This window comes from Cervus canadensis, chromosome 30 (genome assembly GCF_019320065.1).
Source record: "Cervus canadensis isolate Bull #8, Minnesota chromosome 30, ASM1932006v1, whole genome shotgun sequence".
Taxonomy (NCBI): Eukaryota; Metazoa; Chordata; class Mammalia; order Artiodactyla; family Cervidae; genus Cervus; species Cervus canadensis.
This window is the reverse complement of record NC_057415.1, coordinates 8,949,433-8,968,574: the sequence shown is the minus strand read 5'-3', so window position 1 is coordinate 8,968,574 and position 19,142 is coordinate 8,949,433. Positions and strand designations below refer to the sequence as shown.

Sequence of the window (19,142 nt, the reverse complement as noted above, 5' to 3'; positions counted from 1 at the left end):
TTAATTTTGTGGCTGAAGTCACTGTCCACAGTGATTTTAGAACCCAGGAAAAGAAAATCTGCCACTGTTTCCACTTTTCCCCCTTCTATTTGCCATGAAGTGATGTGACCGGATGCTGTACCTTTTTGAACATTCAGAGTTTTTTGAATGTTGAGTTTTGTGCCAGGTTTTTCACTCTCCTTTTTCATTCATCAAGAGACTCTTCAGTTCCTCTTCATGTTCGGCCCTTAGGATGATATTATCTGCATATCTGAGGTTGTTGATATCTCTCCCAGCAATCTTGATTCCAGCTTGAGCTTTGTCCCACTCGTTTTGCATGATGTACTCTTTATATAAGTTAAATTAGCAGGGTGATGGTATACAGTCTTTTGACATACTCTTTTCCCAGTTCTGAACTGTCAGTTAAATTAGGTTGCTCTAATTTGGGAGGAGGGATTAATTGTTCTTTTAATCTCATTTGCATCTACAGATGATGCAGCAGTATACATTTTATAGTTACGGATATATTTATTTAATTTAAAATATGACAAGAGATGAAATTGTTCTACCTCATGAAAACTGTGAAGTGACACAGATGTATGTCTCATGTCTTTTATTCTCTGTAGTGATTCTTTGAATACCTCCCTACCAATGACCAGTGCAGTACAGAACTCCACCTACACAACTTCCGTCATTACCTCCTCCAGTCTGACCAGCTCCTCGTTGAGCTCCACTAGTCCAGTAGCAACGTCTTCCTCCTACGACCAGAGTTCTGTGCATAGCAGGATCGCATACCAAAGCTCTGTGAGTCCGTCGGAGTCAGCTCCAGGAACCATCACGGCAAGTGGTCCCTCAGGTTTATTCTCCCAGGAAATTCCAGTTGGAGCTCAGTATGTAGTTTGGGAAATTTCCTTTTAGAAAATTTCATTTTAGAAATTGGCTAACCTTTTAAGAGGAATCCATATAGTTTGTGGCCATCTCGTTTGAAACCCGTGTTTCACTCACCCATACATAGGGATTGTGTGAATGGACCCAGACACCTGGTATATGGATAGTGTTAGGATACACCCTGAGTTGTGCAGAGTGGTTTCAGTGGGGTAGGTGGGGACTATAGTCTGTAATGTTTCACTTTCCTGTAAGGCAGACATTCAAGCATTGCTAGTGAAAGCTACTTTAGAGTGGTGAGAATATGAAAATAATAGAAACAGTTGAATTGGCATAGCAGACATTTGGATACATTTTCTTTTCTTAAGTTTCCTTCTAAGGTTGTGAGGAAATATTACATGTATTGACTTAAGAGGTTTTTCCTCCCTTCCTTGTCCATCTTTCATGTTGGATGTTTTCCTCAAATGTCTGGTGAATCCAGTGTGCCCACTTAACACTAAAACTGTCTATAGGGGTAGGTTGTTGGACATGGGCTTCAGGGAGGGACAGTGTGGTTGGCCATTTCTGTATGGGTGGGAGCTCCTTCATCAGCCCTGTGGGCCTTTCCTGTTGGGTTTATTTGGATTCTTCAGGGACTCTTCTTCCAGTCTTCCCTGTAGGACCTATACCTGTCTGTCAGTGTCTTAAAAGCCTAGTGTGAACAGAAAGCTGCTGTTAGAATATTCATTGATGAAGTTCAGAGCCTGTGGGAGAAGGCGGAAGGGGGCGTTCACCCTGCTGTGCAGAGTTATAAAAAATTCTCACATTTGGCCCTGCCTCGACACCCAGTTCCAAAGTTAGGTGACATATATTAGTTCTGAGCTGCTTGGTATGGTTCTTGGGTATAAGTTGAGTGGTTTTCCGTTTTCTCAACTACTTGCTTAGGATTTGGCTTTACCGGGTCAGCTAAGTCAGTTACTATCTGGCATCTGCTTTCTACTGTATAAAATCTTGTTGCTCTCATTTTCCACCTGTATTTATCTTTCTGGGTTGATACCTTTTAAAAAAGCCATGTAGTTTCGATATATATTCTGTAAGAAGTTTATTTTTGTGATTTCCAACATGGTAACCACTAGCCACATGTGGTAGTTTAAATTAAATATTACAATGAAAAGTTCAGCTTTTCTGACAAACCATGATTTAAATGTTGTCTGTCTAGATATGGTTGGTCAGTCACTATAGTACACGACCGAGTATAGACAGACAGTATTTTCACTATTGCAGAATATTCTGTTCCCTTGGAAAGTGCTGGTCTTTAGTGTGTAAGACATAGATCAGACCATTTCTTTAAATCTCTTCATCTGCCTGACATCTCAGTTCTAGCTCTAACTTGACCTCTTGTTCTTCTTATCCATATCACTGTTCAACTCATTTCTTGCTCAGCTAATTGAACCAGATTTCTGATCTCTCTTGATCATTTGATGTTATTTTTGTTCCCAGCATGCTTCTGCCTAGAATTTCCTTCATCCCAAATAATATGGCTGCTTTATTATGTCAGTTTGTCCATTGCTTGTGAAATTTTTGTTTCTGTTTTTAATAGTTTTAAAATTGAAGTTATTTAATTAACTTAGTTAATTTAAATTAATTGTAGTTAATTTACAATGTTGTGTTAGTTTCACATGTACAGCAAAGTGATTCAGTTATATGTATATATTCTTTTTCAGATTCCTTTCCATTGTAGGTTATAAGATGCGGAACATAGTTCACTGTGATATACAGTAGGACCTCATTGTTTCAATGTTTGTATTTTTTTTTAAGGTTTATTTATTTATATTTAATTTGATAATTGCTTTATAATTTTGTGTTGGTTTCTGCCATACATCAACATGAATCAGCCTGGGGCTTCCCTGGTGGCTCAGATGGAAAGAATCTGCCTGCAATGCAGGAGACCCACATTTAGTCTCTGGGTCGGGAAGATTCTCTGGCGAAGGGAATGGCAACCCACTCCAGTATTCTTGCTTGGAGAACTTGATGGACAGGAGCCTGGAGGGCTACAGTCCATGGGGCTGCAAAGAGTTGGACACGACTGAACGACTAACATTTTCACTTTTGCAGACACATATATCCCCTCCCTCTTGAATCTCCCTCCCACCTCCCACCCCATCCCACCCCTCTAAGTTGTCACAGAGCAGCAGTTTGAGCTTCCTGCATCATACAGCAGATTCCCAATGGCTATCTATTTTTACATATGGTCCAGTGTTTGTATTTTAAGAATGATTTTCTAGGTGTAATGAAGTGTTCCTAAGGTGTGATGGCAGCTGTTTCATTGCTCTTTTCCTCTCTTTTTGTCTAGTGAGGTGTGTTTTTTTTGGCTCTCTGGGTCTTCCTTGCTTCAGGGACTTTCTCTAGTTGTGGTGGACCATTTTCTCATCATGGCGCTTTGTCTTGTTGCAGGGCATAGGCTCTAAGGCATGGGGACTTCAGGAGTTGTGGCTCTCGGGCTCTAGAGCACAGGCTTAATAGTTGTGGTGTATGGGGTTGGTTGCTCCAAGGCATGTGGGATCTTCCTGGATCAGGGATTGAACTCATGTTTCCTGCATTGACAGGTGGATTCTTTACCACTGAGCCACTAGAGAAGCCCTGGCATAGTTTTGAGAAGACTCTGTATGTCGGTTTTGTGCTGTCTTGGAGGCGTTTGCTTAATGTCATGTGTGTATATTTACCGAACAGTGAACCATCGTTGGGAGGGAGGCAGAGGAGCAGAACTCTGATTGCTCTCCGTGTGCCCTTTGTACTGATTTTCTCTTCTCTGAGTCGTCTAGCTCTTGTTCTGCTTTGTTTTTCCCTAGCAGTTCTGTTTTATTGTCTACATTTCTTATAAATAATCTCAAATTGTTTTAAGAATAAACTGTGTTGTATATAGGATTTCATGGAAAGAAAGTGCACTGAATTTCTGTTCTGAGATCATCTCCTCTGCTTCCGTGTCCCATCCAGAGCCTGTCTGAGCCCTGTAGGCTCAGTAGACGGGGCACACAGGCTTAGTTGCTCTACTGCGTGTGGGATCTTCCTGGATCAATTCAAACCTGTATCTCCTGCCTTGGCAGGAGTGGCTCTTTACCACTGAGCCACCAGCGAAGCCCTCAGTCTCTCTGCCGGGTCTCCACACTCCATCTGTGGAAGTAAAGTTTTCTTTGTGAGGATGCCTCCTTCTGTTTGAAGGTTCTAGGGAAGTGCTTGATGGTTAACTCAGACCAATTGAATGATATAAAATATAATTCCTTGCATGAAAGTTATCTTCATTATAATTTGGAAACACTTTTTAGTATGTGGGGTACTCATGAGACAGAAAGGCTTGTGGTGATTTCAGTATAGTGAGAGTTCCCAAGTCCTGCCTACAGCTTAATAATTTTTAGGACTGTTTCATTGCTTCCTGTGCTCTTGGTCTTATTTTTTATTCTTATTACTTCCTTAAATAACCAGTTTGGTGTAAATAAGGTCAGCTTGCTGGGATTTATTAAGAATTTGTGGTATTGCCTCTCCTTTTCTTAAGAAACAAAACAGGTCATAGTTCTTTGCTTAACTCATAATCTTCATATGTTTGTGGCTAAATCCCAACCTAGGTTGTCATTTGATGGAGGGTTTACTTACTTTATTTTCTCTTTCTTATAGAATGGACATGGTGGTAGTCGAAGTCAGCAGACAGTAGACAGTAAGTATATGAGCTAACTATTCTTGTTGTGGCTGGTGGAAACCACAGACAGAAAAAGGGCATAGCTGATGTGGTGGGGAAAACGATTGGCCAATGGCTAATTCTGCAAAAGTAGTCCTTTTCCATCTTTTCTGATAGCTATCTCTGACTCATCATTGGCAACATTTCTTTCAGTTTAGAGTTAAGCTAGATGTGCTTGCTTCGGCAGCACATATACTAGAGTTAAGCTAGAGAGGCCCTGTGACCAGACGGTAGGTGATGGTATTACTAGATGGTATTACATCTACAGCAAGAAGGGGGTCTTGCATCATTGTGCTGTCTTAAGACTGCATCCCAAGTGTGGAGTGTAGGTTGGATTTAAAATATGCTTTTCTCAGAGGCCTAGATTCCAGGAAGTTTAAGAGGGCTTTCACTTCAGTAATGTGAAAGATGTTTAAAGCAGAAATTGGCATGCTGGTTCTGGAGAGAGAGATGTTGCTCACTATAAATCCTTGGGAGAAATGGAGGGAGAGCCCACCAAACCAGTACAGCTCAGTGATCACTGGAGTTAGTGTAGGTGAATTCCCATTAGTTGTTCCCTTTGTTCTTGGCTAGTTTATCAATGATTATGGTCATCTAAAATGAAACTGATTTTCATTGATCATTCAGTGAAGCAAATGGATATCTGTTGGGTATGGAAGCCAGAAAAACCCTCTTTTTATTTAGAAATTTTGGGGAGTGTGGCTGTGGGATTTTGCCAGACCAGGAATGGGCCTCGGTTGGAATTGAAATGACACGTTGATTTACCCAGAGTTGGATTTGGTGTTGAGGGACCGCCAGAGCAGCAGGTAACGTTGGTACCTCTGAGAACACTAGATGTCACAGGAAGTGTGAATTCCTCAATCTGTGGTGGAAAGTTTCTTTGGCTCAGGTGTGGGGTCGAGAACACACAGAGGTTTACTAAGAGATTTTATTTGGAGATTTCAAGTGAGATAATGAGATGTGAGATGTCCATAAAATAGTGTGCATTTTAGATAGGTTTTTATCTCCCATGCACTCTTCTCCAACCATCTTTCTCCCTCTCTCTCTCTCTCTCTCTCTCACACACACACACACACACACACTCAGCACACACTTTCTTTGAACCTGTCATTGATGTGATCCAACACCCGGGGAGGTGAATTTTGGGCCAGGGACGTGTGGTGTCTTTATCTGATTTATGGAAGAACGGGCGCCGTTTGGGAAGGCCTGTCAGTGAAGAGCCTCAGGGGTGTGAGGACCACTCTCAGACCTGACCATGCTCGTGTGGCCCTGTCACTGCCTGTGCTGGCTGTTGAGCTGTCCTCCCTTCCACTAGCTCATGTCCCCTGGACTCTCAGGGCCTTCCGAAGCAAGGTGCTGCCCCCTCCTAATTGCAGAAGGCAATGATGCTTCACTTCCAAGCACATATCTGAGTTGTATGTGTGGATGGCACTAAAACTGAGTCTTTTCTGCAACTGGGATTGATTGCATTCTTATTCTTCTGAAAGCCTAATGTATGCGTTTATGTGCTCTGAGGTCTGTTCTGTTGAAGTGTGAAGAAGATGCTCACCTTTGAAAGTAGCTGTGGAGGGCAGGGGTGTCTTCCTCAGGTTTTAGGTGTGTGTTGTTCTCCATTGTATGTACCCTGGAGAGGGCTCTTAGCCCCTTCCTCCCCTCTACTGGCGATGAGCTTTCCTGAGGTCAGCCTGCTGTGATACCCGTTTGATAGAAGCCTAACCCCTGGGTGGTTCCCCCACTACGTGGTCACTGTCCTTTGTTGTGTTCATGTTGTGACCGTATTTGTCAGTCTCTGAGCCTCTTTCCGTGTCTGGGTGCAGCTCAGGGTCGGGTTCCTTTAGTCGGGAGGATTTGACCCCCACATCAGGGCTGCGTGTGGTGGTAAAACTGGAGCTCCCTCCTCACCTGGGGACTGTGTTCCGACCGCCCTTCCCACCGTCAGGGCAGACAGGGCGGGGCCCACCTGCAGCCTGCTCATGCATCGTCCCCTGGGGTGTCACTGTCTGTGTCTCAGCCCAGCCAGCCTGTCACAAAACACTGAGCATTTCTCTGATACCACGGTTGGTTCTGGAGCTAAACTGATCTGTTTCTTACAGCTACTTCATCCGTTCCAGCTCCAAAGACAACAGACCCTCCTTCTGCCCTCCCGTCTGTGGCCTCCTTGCCCAGCACCACCTCCTGCGCTCCGCTTCTGCCCCCTGCATCCCAGCACACTGCCACTCTGCCCTCCCTGTCCCAGCCCGGGGACCTGTCCAGCAGTCCCCTCTCTCAGCTCAGCAGGTATGGGGACAACAGGGACCCAGAGTCCGAGGCACCAAGGCCAAGTCCTGAAGCTTCCAGATGGCTGTGTCCATGGGCAGAGCCCACACTTGCCCTTGCCTGTCGTCCTGGCCTTCCGCAGCAATGCCGTGTGGCAGGGGTGGGGTCTCGGGCGCTGGGTGTGAAAGTCTTGCCACCTGTAACGCTCTGCTGGCACACAGCCCTGGGTCCTTGGGAGTGGGGTGGGGCCAGAGGGTTGCTTCTGCTCCTCTTTAGCCCTCAGGAGGGGGCCCCCTGCCTCTCCCCTGCCCCACATTCTGGGCCCCATCACTGTGATGTGGGGTGAGAGTGCTGGGGGGTTTCTGAGCAGGTCTCTTGTGTGGCAGTTGCTGTGGGTTCCGAGATGAGTGATCAGCACAGGCGTGGGAGGACTGGACTGGCGGGTCCACACCGACCTTCTGAGCAGGGTTCTCTTGCCTCATGTAGCCTGGAGCAGAAGCCAGGCTTCTTGAATTCTGCATTTGATGGGCATTCAAGCTCTGGTGCGTGGGGCTGACTTAGGAACTTTCTTTCCACACACACAGATTTAAGGGGATCTCCAAGGCTGACTGTTCTTAGTACAATCCTGTTCTTACCATTTACAGTCTCAGAGCAGATGGTTAGAGCTGCCTGAAGCAGGCTCTGTAGGTTCCCAGGGAAGGATGTCCTGGATCCTCATGGCGAGCGAGCAAGCCTTTAGGTCATTTCTAACCACAGAACAGCTGTCCCAGGTGATGCGAAATGAAGGGTGTCCAGCCAGGCCTTCCCACAGTGGGACAAGGCGAGCTCATGGATAGCCTGCCTGCCGAGTGGCCCCTGGTGTGGGGGCCGTGGTGGACACGTGGTCTGTCTTGTCTTCCAGCTCCCTCTCCAGCCACCAGAGCAGCCTCGCCTCCACGCACACGCCGCTCTCAGCCAGCACATCCCACACAGTAAGTGTTCCCTGCTCCCCCACCCAGCCCCTCCTTAGCTGGCTTGGGGCCTAGGCGTGGGCAGGGTGGGGGCGGCTGTAGTTTGTGAATCTGAATAATCACTTGGCTGTGATGTCTCATCTAGGTTCATGGTTTGAATGGATGATTTCCTAGGCCCCACGGAGGACATGTGGTTCATGCCTCTGTAGTGAAATCGGTTCTCCAGACCTGATATGATGGGCAGGGCTGTCAGGTGGTGAATTTGTTCCCCAGAATTCACTGTTCATTCTAGGAGACCTTTCTGCCTGGCAGGGTTGGTTTTATTTTCTGGGGCTTCTCATCTTAGGGTCTTTGCGAGCTTTTTAGAGGAAAGTCGACTTGTCGCTAACTTCTGCTTGGCATCTGTTGCGTGTGTTCTCAGTCATGTCCGAGTCTGCGACCCTGCGGACTGGGCTCTGCGAAAAGTCCAGTTTTATCGAGAGCAGTGCTTCTGGAGAGGACTCTGGAACTTTGTGAAGTCCATTGTAGGGAGAGTTTGTGAAGGGAAAGGAAGAGTCTGTGTGTCTCTGAGACGGACAGATGGTCCAGCCAGTGTTGCCGCATCCAGTGAGTGTGGTCATGGGGCCTTCACTCCCGCCAGCTCAGGGGTGGGGGCTTTGGGAAGGTCCTGTTGGAGAAGCATGTGTGGAGTGTGGAGAGGCAAGAATGGAAGTGCAGATGGGGTGCCAGCTGGGGAGGTCCTGATGTGTTCAAGGGTGACCCTGGATTGTGATTACTGAAGTCTTGGCATCTAAGCGGTACAGCTGGGAGCACAGTGTCAAGGCTCCTTGACTGGGATGAGGCAGCATAGGGGAGGAGACAGTTCCAAAAGCTGGGAGAGACTGGAACACGGAAGGAAAGGTGCCAGGAAAGAACCAAGTGCCCCCCTCCCAGGAGACAGCAGGCTTCCACAAGGTGGGAGTAGGTGGTCTTCAAGCAGGGAGGGAAGTTTTGGGCCCAGGTGAATGGGGAAGTTGCGAAATTGGCAAAGTAGTTTCTTCTGAAGAAGAAGTCAAATCTTTTGCTGTAGAATGAAGTGGTGGAAAAGGTTCAGTCCTGTCTTTCATCAGTATCTGGCCAACATTGTGGCATTCCTATTCTATCTGAAGTGAAATTGGTTTATACATAATTCTTTGCTTGAAACGCACAGATCACTGTCTTCCTAGCAGAGATTGGTGTGACTGTCTCTGTCCTTGGAGCAAGCTGCCCGCCCACCACCTGTGCCTTGCGCCCTGAGGTGTCCCTCTGTGAGCCCTGGAGCGCTGGCCCCCATCGTGGGTGCTGTCGCCCTCACGCTTGGCTGCGCTCTGCGTCTTAGCAGGAGACTGTCGTGCAGTCCCAGCGGCCGCAGCCAGAATTGCCTTGTGCAATTGCTAAGGCGGGCTCTGTCACAAGACTCGAAAACGAAAGACGTAAAAAGACACTGAGAGTTTTTGTCTCTTTTCTACTTTGTTTGCCCCTTTTCCTATTATTTTCTTGATCTCCTAGAGTTTGTTTTCTTAAACTATCAAATGCATACACAGTCATTTTCCTTTCTGCTCTTCTGCTTGTCCTGTGATGTAAATGGGAACGTTCTGCAGTTTCCTGTATCTTTATATCTTTCCCCGTCACTCAACAGTGTATCTTTAGGAGGTTTGTGTTGGATCAGAGTTCTTTGTTCTTTTTTCACAGCTCTGCTGCATTGCATTATTTAGTAGTCCTCCTCTGATGGAACTTGAGGGCCGTTTTCAGTTTTGATATTCCAGTAATACTGTGGGTTTGGTTCTAGACCACTGCTATAAAGTGAATAATGTGGGGGAGTCGGTCACAGAAATCTTTTTATTTTTTAGTGCATGGAAGTTTTGTTCACACTCTTATCTATTACGTGTGCAATAACATTATGTCTAAAAAATATAACATATCTATCTTTTTTTCTTTTTTGCCTCGCTGTGTGGCATGCAGGGTCTTAATTTCCCAACCAGGGATCCAACCCAGGGCCCCTGCAGTGGAAGCATGGGGTTTTCACCAGCAGACTGTCAGGGAAGTCCCCCAACATATGTATCTTACTTAGTTAATAAATACATTAGCTAAAAATGCTGGCCATCACCTGAGCCTTCGAGCAGGGTGTAATCTTTTTGCATTTGTAACATCAGAGGTCACCAATGATCATAACAAATGTTATGAAAAGTTTTGAAATATTGTGAGAATTACCAAAATGTGACACAGAGACGAAAAGAAGCCGGTGCTTTTGGAAAATTGGCACCAGGAGACTTGCTTGACCCCCAGTTGCCTTGGACCCTCACTTTGTAGGAAACGCAGCATCTGCGAAGCACACGCACGTGAGACGTACCCGTGCAGACAGTGGTGTACAGCCTTCTGCACATGCTGTGTCTGCAGGATAGACTCCTCTCACACACGTGTCCTCTCACACACGTGGCTCTGCGCAGTGATTTCAGCCGCCTTACCTCTCATTGGCAAACAGTGACGTGTCCTCTTTCCCCACTGCCTCCTGAAATGATGTTACCAAATATTTGTATTTTTCTAATGTGTGAATAGAAAAATGACCTGTCAGTATAGTGTTTAACTAAAAGAGCTTGAACATCTATTTTATACATTGGTAAACCATTAAATTCCCTTTTGGCTGAGATGTTTACATTTTTCTGTCCAGTCTGTGGTGTTTATTTCTGTATTTGGAAGACTACTAAGTAGCCCTTTGTGATGGGAAGTGCAAATATTTTCCCTAGGTCTGTTGTTTTAGAAATAGTTTTGATTTTTAAATAGTCAGGTACATCATCATCTGTCAGAGCCAGGTCTCTCCCACTTTGTAAAGGATCTCGTCTTCTCTCCTGCCCCTCGTGGTCTGTGGAAGGTGTGGTCAGCTGTGCTCTCTGGGCCCGTCTGGAGAGCTGAATGACGGCCCCGTCACATGGACTGAGTGGGCCAGCAGCTTGTCTTCTCCACAGATCCGAGAGGTGGAAGGGCAGATTCGGGGACCCTTTCAGGGCCCACTCGAGGCAGGAGAGGCTCTCTGGATGACTCCTGAGTGCCTGTGGATTCCCCCCACTCCCCACACTGCAGTTTTTTTGTTTTTTGTTTTTTTAACCCTGTGGTTGAAAGGTTGGGTGGCCGGCGACATCGCAGTGCGTGGTCAGAGCTGTCTCTGACTCTGTGGCTGACGTCCTCGGGTGGAAGCTGGCCTCTGTGCGGGGGCTCGTGAAGTGTGGGTAGTGAGCAGCCTCAGCCCCACTCTGGGCCCTTCTCTCGCTGGTCTGTCTCTCCATCTCGGTAGAAGGGGCAGGAGTCCTGGGGAGCCCTGGGAGACCAGAATTTTCGGAGCCTGCTCTTGCTGAACCGGATCTGGTTGCTCGTGCCTGGGCGGGCAGGGCAGCCTGTGGGGCTGGGACCTGCACAGCCGTCCGGGCCGTGGAGGATGGCGCACCGTGTCCCTTCCCCTGGCCTTTCCCCGTCAGCTTCTCGTCAGTTTCTCGGCTTCTCTGTGCTGCACACGTTCAGTCTCGCAGAGCCTTTTCTTCTTTCTTCAGCCCTCACTTTGCCCAACCAGGTGTATCTACCCTTCCTGCCACCTTGGTACTGGCAGCTGGGTGGTGCCCTTGGCGCTCAGGCTCTTCAAAGCTTTCTGCTGGGCTTTGCCCTTCTTTCCTTGGTGGCTCTTCTCGGGCAGGCGTAGGGCTGGGCAGTGCCCTTCTTGGTGTAGATCCTGAGGACCTACAGAATATCCTCACATGCTGGAGCAAAGGCCGCCTGCGGCTTCAGGTCAGAGGTGTCCAGGAGGCCCTGCCTTGGGCTGGGCTGCCATGGCCCTGGGCTCCACTCTCCTGCTATTTTATGAGGTGGGTTTTCACCTCCTGTTGAGATTCTCTGTGTTCATCTGTGAACTAAGCTTTACTCTAGGTCTCTGTGCCTGTTTCAATTACCAGAGCATGAGCAACTTGAGCGATTTTCAGCAGGATTTTTGGTGATAAATCTCAGTTGTGGTGGTCTTGATACTCAGCTGACCGATTGTGAACCCGTGGCTGCAGTGAGGGGCCAGGGCGAGCACACAGGTCAGCCTGAGGCCGTGGGCCCACAGCCCAGGCCAGTCCTCGTGCGTTCTCTGCTCTGCCCCTAGATCCATGTACCCTGGCTTTTCTGTTTTGCCAGCATCCCAGCGTGGACAGTGCCCCCTCCCTACAGCCCTCGGCCACCTTCTCAACGGCAGCAACTTCCGCCTCGAGCGCCGTGTCCTCAGGGCTCAGCTTGCCGAGCGGCATGAACACAGTCAACAGCCTGTGCCTGGGCAGTGCCCCCGGGAGTGCCCCCAGCAGTGGTGCCAGGGCTGCGCCTTTGATGACCTCAGGTGTGTCCCCGTGGCCTGGCCAGCCCCCTCCCCCAATCAAGAGTGTAGCCTGGCTTCCTGGGAGGCGGCCCTGGTGGCTAGGCCTGGGGGTTCACGGGAACTGAACACCCACAGCTCCGTCCGGCTGTGCCCCTGCGGGCTTGTCCTCTGTCCCACTGACCTCCTGAGGCCTGGTTCTTCCAGAGCTGGGATTGGGGTGGGGGCCAGATCCTGGCTGGTGGTGAACTCAGTTTTGCGGGGGAGGATGCTCCCTGGGCAGGATTCCCGGCAGCCTTTCTGCTTGGAGCGCCCCATTCTTTCCTGTCCTCACTCATCCCTGCAGCCGCGGTGACAGGGCAGCTCTCCTGGGCTGCTCCTGGTCACTTCGTGTGACTGCCCGTCAGCCAGACCTGGACAGGCTGTGTGGGCCCAGCCGACTGTGGTTTCCTAGCAGCTCACCCACTGCGGTCCAGCCTTTCCCTGTCCTGGGGCTGCCCAGTCTGCTGCGTTCTGCTAAGCCCCTGTAGCTGAGGAACTGTACTCGTGTGGGGCCGCGTCACTCCATTTGATCTTTGCCTCTCCAGGCAAAGCGCCCCCCAACCTGCCCCAGGGGGCGCCGCCCCTGCTGCACAGCCAGTACCTCGTGGGCCCCGGAGGACTGCTCCCTGCCTACCCGGTGAGCGCACCCAGGCCTCCTGGCCCCCCGGCTCCCCTCCGCCCCGCTGGCCTCGGGGGGTCTTGAGTTGCCTCTGCTCCCCCTGAGGCCAGCTCTGCCCTCAGACCCTGGGCCTTTCTCCAGCTGCACTCAGTCAGGGTGGGGGTCTGCCCACAGCGGCTCAGCCCTATCTGCTCCTGCACGTGTCCTCCGCCCCCAGCCTTGTTTTGGCCCCACGTGGGCCTGGGCTCCGCAGGGGTGGCGTGTGGTCTCTGACAGCTTTTGTGTCCTCATGCAGATCTACGGCTATGACGAGCTCCAGATGCTGCAGTCACGGCTGCCAGTGGTGAGTGGGGTTTGGGAGAGGCTGGGGGGCTTCAGGCTCTTAGTCTCATGCTTCCCACCCACTGTCTGGCCTTCAGGACATCTCGCCTGAGGACTCCCTCCGCACTGCAGCCGGGAAAGCTGCTGTGACGGTGCTGCCTGGTGAGGCTGTAGCCTGGGAACCTTGAAGTTCTCTGGGACCTGGGGCCCCGGGAGGCAGTGCCTCTAGCAAATGTGGGTCCTTCTCTTTCCTTAAACCTCCCCCCATTAAAAAACAAAACAATCGACCAGGACATGGGGTTACTTGCCTGCCCCTAGGCTTTTTATTAAGTCCTGTCCTTCAAAGTGCCGTCTAGTGTCTAGCTTCTGAAGTGGCCATTGGTGATGGCAGCGTTGTTCTTTGGAGTGAGTGGCTGGAACAGACAGTCCTGAAGGGCCCTTCCGGGTCTAGCCTGCCATCTGTTTGTAAGATTGCTGGCCCTGGAACCTCTGATTGCTGCAGCCTCACTCTGAGGTCAGTGTTGCCTGTCCGTTTCGGCCCTTGCTCCCGGGATGAGGCGCTGGGCCCTCTCTGGGATGGCCGCGTGAACAGGACGCAGTGCAGGAGTGTCCACACGGAGGCGTGCGCCCTGATGGGCAGCCTGCATGCCCCTGTCCTGCCGCTCCCTTCTCAGTTTGCTGTTTAGCAGACTCCTGATCATTTTCAGCAGTCTGGGGCATCTGTCACATTGTCAGGGAGTAATAGCTATTTGGACACTGATGTCAGCTCGGTTGGGCACGGGCTTTCCTTTTCCCCAAGTGAAGGTGCGGTGTCCTTCGTCAGACTGAAGACTGGAGTGGAACCCCCCCACCGACACTCGTGCAGGGCAGCGTGGTGGCCTCCACAAGTAGTGTTGCCCGCGCTGGGCTGACCACAGAGAGTCCAGTGGCTGAAGCTTGTTTCTCTTGGGAGACTGTCTCATCTGCTGGGGTATTTCCGGAGGCTTGTAGCTGGGCTGCTCTTCCCCAGTGTGCAAACCAGCAGCCACTGCAAACCCCCACTACTGCCCGAGGGCCTGTGGGGCTTTCTGCCTGCATCCCCAAGGGCCCAGAAAGGTATTGAGGATGTGCTGGCAGATTTCTATGGTGTAAAACAGAACTCAAGAGTTTCTGGGGCTGCCTTAAGCCCTGGGGCTTTGCAGGGAACCCAGGAAACGTGGCCTGAGTCCTCCTGGCACTCAGGAAACCTCGCACCCCAGGGCCTCAGGGATGGAACGTGGGAGCTGGTTCTGAAAGACAAGTCTGTGTGTGGTGCTGGTCGGGCCCTCAGAGTGACCTGGTGGGATTCCAGGCCCGGGGGCCGTCCTGCTTCATACTCCGTTCATCTTTTTGTGCGTTAGAGGAAGTCACTTGTGAGCCTGTCTTTCGAGACAGAGATTTCTTTCATTTTCCCTTGTGGTCGGTCATTTCCTAGCCTCTGGTACGTTTGTGCTCGTTCCCACCTTTGCGTTTTCTTCCGTGAAAGAGCACCCCCTCCTGGGTTTCCCGCGGGCCTGTCCCCACTTGAATCCCACCAGCTGTGCTTTCCTAGCTCCCCCTCCTCGCGTGCATTTCATGTCACAGGTGGATGCTGGTGAGGGTCACGGGCCAAATGAATTCCAGTGCCTTCTCCAGTGAGAGGGACTCTAAGGGGCAGCTAGGAAAGTTACCTGGACAAGTAGAAACCTGAGGAGGAGGAGGAGCCTCAAGGGTTTAACAGATCAGGGCAGCAATTACAGGCAGGCACACGTCAGTCCTGAGCTAGGAGAGACCAGCCCTGACAGCCCTGACACTGCACAAGAGCTGGGAGAAGTGTGCGCGGAAGTGAGAGACAGTGGAGCCCTGTGGAGAAGGGGAGGTCTGCCCTGACCCTTACCACCCAGGCTTTGCCAGTCCTAACCTGGGGCCTCTGAGCCGAGGGAAAGCCCTCCTGCTTTCCTCGTGGGCAGCAGTTTCCCGGAAAAGCACCCACACCCTCCTCTGGATCCACTTTGGTTTCACTGCCAGGAAATCTCCCAAGAAATCCATAGCATCTTCAGCCCAGGATCATTGTGTGACTGGGATCCAGCGGCTCTGCCGGGGAAGGCTGAGGGATTGCTCGGGCGTCTACATGCTGTGTGGCGGCCACAACTCTGAAGGGCATCATGTGTTTTGAATTTTCTGAGTGCTGCCCTCTGGTGGTGGGCCTGTGAGTCCCACAGCCCAGTCAGGAATGTGGCCTCCCCTGGAGCACCCAGCTGCCTGTGGGGCCTCTGTCCTAGGAGTGGGTGAGGCCATTCTGCTGACCGAGTCTCTGGTCTCTCCTAGGATTACTATGGGATCCCTTTCGCTACACCCCCAGCCCTTGCCAGTCGAGATGGGAGCCTCACCAGTAACCCATATTCAGGTTAGTCGTCTTCAGGGGGTTAGGAGTAGGGGCTGCTCAAAGGACTGGCCTGTGGCCCATCCCAGGAGCCTGGAAACAAACGGAAGGGCTGCAGAGACCTGCCAGCTTCCTGTTGTTGAGCCAGCAGCCAGCCCTGTTCTATCTGCAGGGGCCTTTTTCTCCTGCTGGGATGCGGGGTGGGGACTGCATCAGTGCCCCTGTTCCCCTAGGTGATGTCACCAAGTTCGGCCGAGGTGACTCTGCGTCCCCCGCACCGCCCACCACCCTGGCTCAGCCCCAGCAGAGCCAGTCCCAGGCCCACCACGCGGCTCAGCAGCCCTTCCTGAACCCCGCCCTGCCGCCCGGCTACAGCTACACCGGCCTCCCCTACTACACGGGCCTGCCCGGTGCCTTCCAGTACGGGCCCGCCATGTTTGTGAGTACCGGGGGGCTGGCCTCCCGCTCCGGGGGCAGCAGGCAGGGGGGCAGGGCCCCACTCGGGCTCACCGACCTTGAGAGTGGGTCCAGGCCGGGGGCGAGGTTCCTGTGTCACCTGCTTGGAGACCTGGCGGGCGTGGCCCTGGTGGTTGTGCCGGCCTGCTGCCCTCGCTCTCCTCCGCACTAAGGCCTGTCCTGCTTGACCCTCCCCAGGTGCCCCCGGCCTCAGCCAAGCAGCACGGGGTGAGCCTCAGCACCGCCGCCACGCCCTTCCAGCAGGCCAGCGGATACGGCCAGCACAGCTACAGCACCGGTGAGGGGTGCTCCCCGCCCGGAGAGGCGTGGGCAGGCCGGGCTCACCACGCTCACGCGCCTCTGGTCCCCTCCACGCTAGGTTATGACGACCTGACCCCGGGCACCGCAGCGGGAGACTACAGCAAGGGTGGCTATGGTGGATCATCCCAGACGCAGAACAAGGCTGCAGGCTCTGGGCCTGGCAAAGGTAGCCTCACCCCCTTCCGTCCAGGATTGAGGCCCAGAGCAGTTGTCTCCCACCCTGACTCCTTCTCAGGCGAGGCCACCCCAGAGGGCCCCTGGAGGTGGGGGAGACCGGAGCTGGGCCTGGCTGCTGTGGGAACTGCCCGCCGCTTTTCCTTCCAGGAGTGTCGGCGACTTCAAGCACCTCCGGCCTCCCTGATATGACTGGGTCTGTCTACAACAAGACTCAGGTGAGGGAGGCCTGGCGCTGGGGGGCCAGGCTGGGGCACATGCCACCCAGCCGGCCCTCACTGTTGTCTCTCTGCCCTGCAGACGTTTGACAAGCAGGGATTCCATGCAGGGACTCCACCCCCGTTCAGCCTGCCCTCGGCCTTGGGCTCCACCGGGCCCCTGGGCCCTGGAGCGGCGCCCGGGTACGCACCCCCACCGTTCCTGCACATCCTGCCCGCCCACCAGCAGCCTCCCTCACAGCTGCTGCACCACCACCTCCCGCAGGACGCGCAGGTGAGCTGGTGGAGGCGGCAGCCGCCCGGCCCTGCGCACCCAGGTGGGGGGTGATGGTCCGCTCCAGCCCTGACTGCCTTCTCTCCTCCTCAGAGCGGCTCCAGCCAGCGCAACCAGCCCAGCTCCCTGCAGCCCAAGTCGCAAGCCTCCAAACCTGCCTACGGCAACTCTCCATACTGGACAAACTGAACCCTGAAGTGGGGTGGGCTGGGTGGGCTTCCCCTGGGCAGGAGAAAACACATGGAGCCCATTTCTCTGGGAGCCCGGCGCCCTCTCCTCGAATTCCTGAGACATGTAACTGTGTCAGCCGAGCCTCTGTGGGGGAGCCTGCCTCCCAGACTCGCTGTTGTATGTAATGTATTTATGTATGTATTTGTAAATGTGATCCAAGTCCTGGGGGACTGGGGAGCAGCTGCCCCTCTCCCCACTGAAGCCCCCTCCCCTCTGCCTCAGGCCTTCTCCATAGCCGCCCGCACGGGCAGTGCTGGAGGGGCTGCCTTAGGGCAGTTGGGGTACCAGGGTCAGGTACCAATGAAGAATCACGACTTATCTCGCCTCCTTGTAAACCTATTTGAGTTTCTGTCCCTGTGTAATTACTTTCTCCCTCACTTTTTGAGAAACTGGTCCTTTTGTCATTTGTCATGTTCCCCTCCCTCCAAATCTTGATCTGGGAATAGCAGAGATACATCCCCCACCCAACATGAAAGTGGCACCTGTTTGTCTCCATAGAGAGCAGAGGCGTCTGGTCTTGTCCCCAGACTTGCCTTCCTCTGGCTGACCATTCTTAATTCTGAATTTGCGCTCAGATATTCAGCCAGTCAGCTCCCCCCATTGAAAAAAAATCAGATATGCTTTCATTTCGGTGAGAGCACATCTTCAGCAAAGGCTCCTCTATTCCAGTTGTCCTGAACCAGGAGGGCGACTATTTCGGAGGTTTTCTCTTTTGCCCAAACTCCACCTAATAAAGTTCTGAGAGCATGCTTGGTCTCTTGTATGGTGTGACTGAAGGAGGGCTCAGGGCAGAGGTGTCTTCATTACAGCGCCAGGTACCCGGGACTTCACAGGGTTGAAGCATAACTCCTGTCTTCTGGTAATAGGTCATCAGGGCTTCAGTGGGTATTTGGGTATTCTTTGTTTTGCTGGGCCCTTCTCTTGCCCCCAGTCAGCATCCAGGGAGACAGGAAAGGTAAAGGATACAGCTGACAAGGTAGCTAACCCCACCCCCACCCCCGACATCGCACAGACATCGTCCATTACCTTTGCTTTTCTTCCAGCTCTGTAACAGACCTAGGGGACAAGCAGGGTAATTTCTTTTCCAACCAAAGGTAAGAGCTGAGAACACAGTTCTAGGCCTGTGAGAGAGTTTAAGTTTGAATAGTTAAACTCTCTGTCCTTTGCTTTTCATCAGCCAAATGCCATCTTAACCGATAGCTCTAACGTGAGTCAAGGTGCTGTGAAGTAGGTAAGTGGGTCCTGGGCTAAATTGCTCTAGAAGGTCCCAAGGAACTATTCATCTGAGGCCAGGATTCTGACTTCCCTTAAGCTCCTCCCTCTTGATTCCAGGCCACCAGGGCAGAAGGAACTAGGGCCATAAAACTATCCATGTGTCTTGCCAGGAGGCAAATCTCCATGCTTGTTAGGCACAGATGTAGTTCAACCTGGCAGCTAGTTCAGGGCCCTGAGGTGTTGCCCAGAGCATTACATTATAGCCTCTCGCTTCAGGTCAACATGCTGGACGGAACCAGCCCAGGGGCACAGTCCTCATACGGAACCAGCCCAGGGGCACAGTCCTCATTTTCGCTGCTTTTGACCTCTAAAATCAACAGTCATTCATCAGATATGTTGAGCGCTGCTGGCTGGCTTAAAAAAAGGTTAAGTGTCCACAACTTAACTATCATGGCACCTACTGCCTCCTAATCACTGATTTAACAGCAGGAAGTTAAGATAAGTGACAAGAAAAACAAAACACTTGCCTAAGGAGGGCAGTGGCGCACCCGCCCATCAGTCCACTGACCTACTTGTACCAGCAGATTGTGCCCTATTTCAGAATTAAGGTTAACAAACGGCTTTGTCTTTAGTAACCTTTCTTGAACTGGTAAGGATTTGGTTTTTTAATTTTTCAGCTGAGTCCTGTGTATAATCTGGGAACATAGGAAGTATTAAGACCACCTTTTAACACACAAGAAAAGGGTCATTCCATGGGGAAG

General features: G+C 51.6%; 1 protein-coding gene and 1 non-coding gene across 9 annotated transcripts in view; both read left to right on the top strand.

Annotated features, from left to right (window-relative positions):
• UBAP2 (ubiquitin associated protein 2) overlaps positions 1 to 17,915 on the top strand; it is a 112,093-nt gene extending 94,178 nt beyond the window's left edge. For all 8 annotated transcript variants that reach the window (XM_043453453.1, XM_043453458.1, XM_043453457.1 and 5 more), the window contains 14 exons: positions 606 to 819; positions 4,513 to 4,552; positions 6,667 to 6,850; positions 7,731 to 7,800; positions 11,959 to 12,154; positions 12,718 to 12,809; positions 13,087 to 13,134; positions 15,438 to 15,516; positions 15,726 to 15,931; positions 16,147 to 16,246; positions 16,328 to 16,435; positions 16,594 to 16,661; positions 16,744 to 16,935; positions 17,029 to 17,915. In XM_043453453.1, the coding sequence (XP_043309388.1) occupies positions 606 to 819; positions 4,513 to 4,552; positions 6,667 to 6,850; positions 7,731 to 7,800; positions 11,959 to 12,154; positions 12,718 to 12,809; positions 13,087 to 13,134; positions 15,438 to 15,516; positions 15,726 to 15,931; positions 16,147 to 16,246; positions 16,328 to 16,435; positions 16,594 to 16,661; positions 16,744 to 16,935; positions 17,029 to 17,124 (1,693 nt within the window). In that variant the 3' untranslated portion in view covers positions 17,125 to 17,915. The remainder of the gene's footprint in view (positions 1 to 605; positions 820 to 4,512; positions 4,553 to 6,666; positions 6,851 to 7,730; positions 7,801 to 11,958; positions 12,155 to 12,717; positions 12,810 to 13,086; positions 13,135 to 15,437; positions 15,517 to 15,725; positions 15,932 to 16,146; positions 16,247 to 16,327; positions 16,436 to 16,593; positions 16,662 to 16,743; positions 16,936 to 17,028) is intronic.
• On the top strand, positions 5,944 to 6,027 carry LOC122432152. The gene has a single exon (XR_006266765.1). It is a non-coding gene; the product is annotated as a small nucleolar RNA SNORD121A (small nucleolar RNA).
• Positions 17,916 to 19,142: the final 1,227 nt, after the last annotated feature.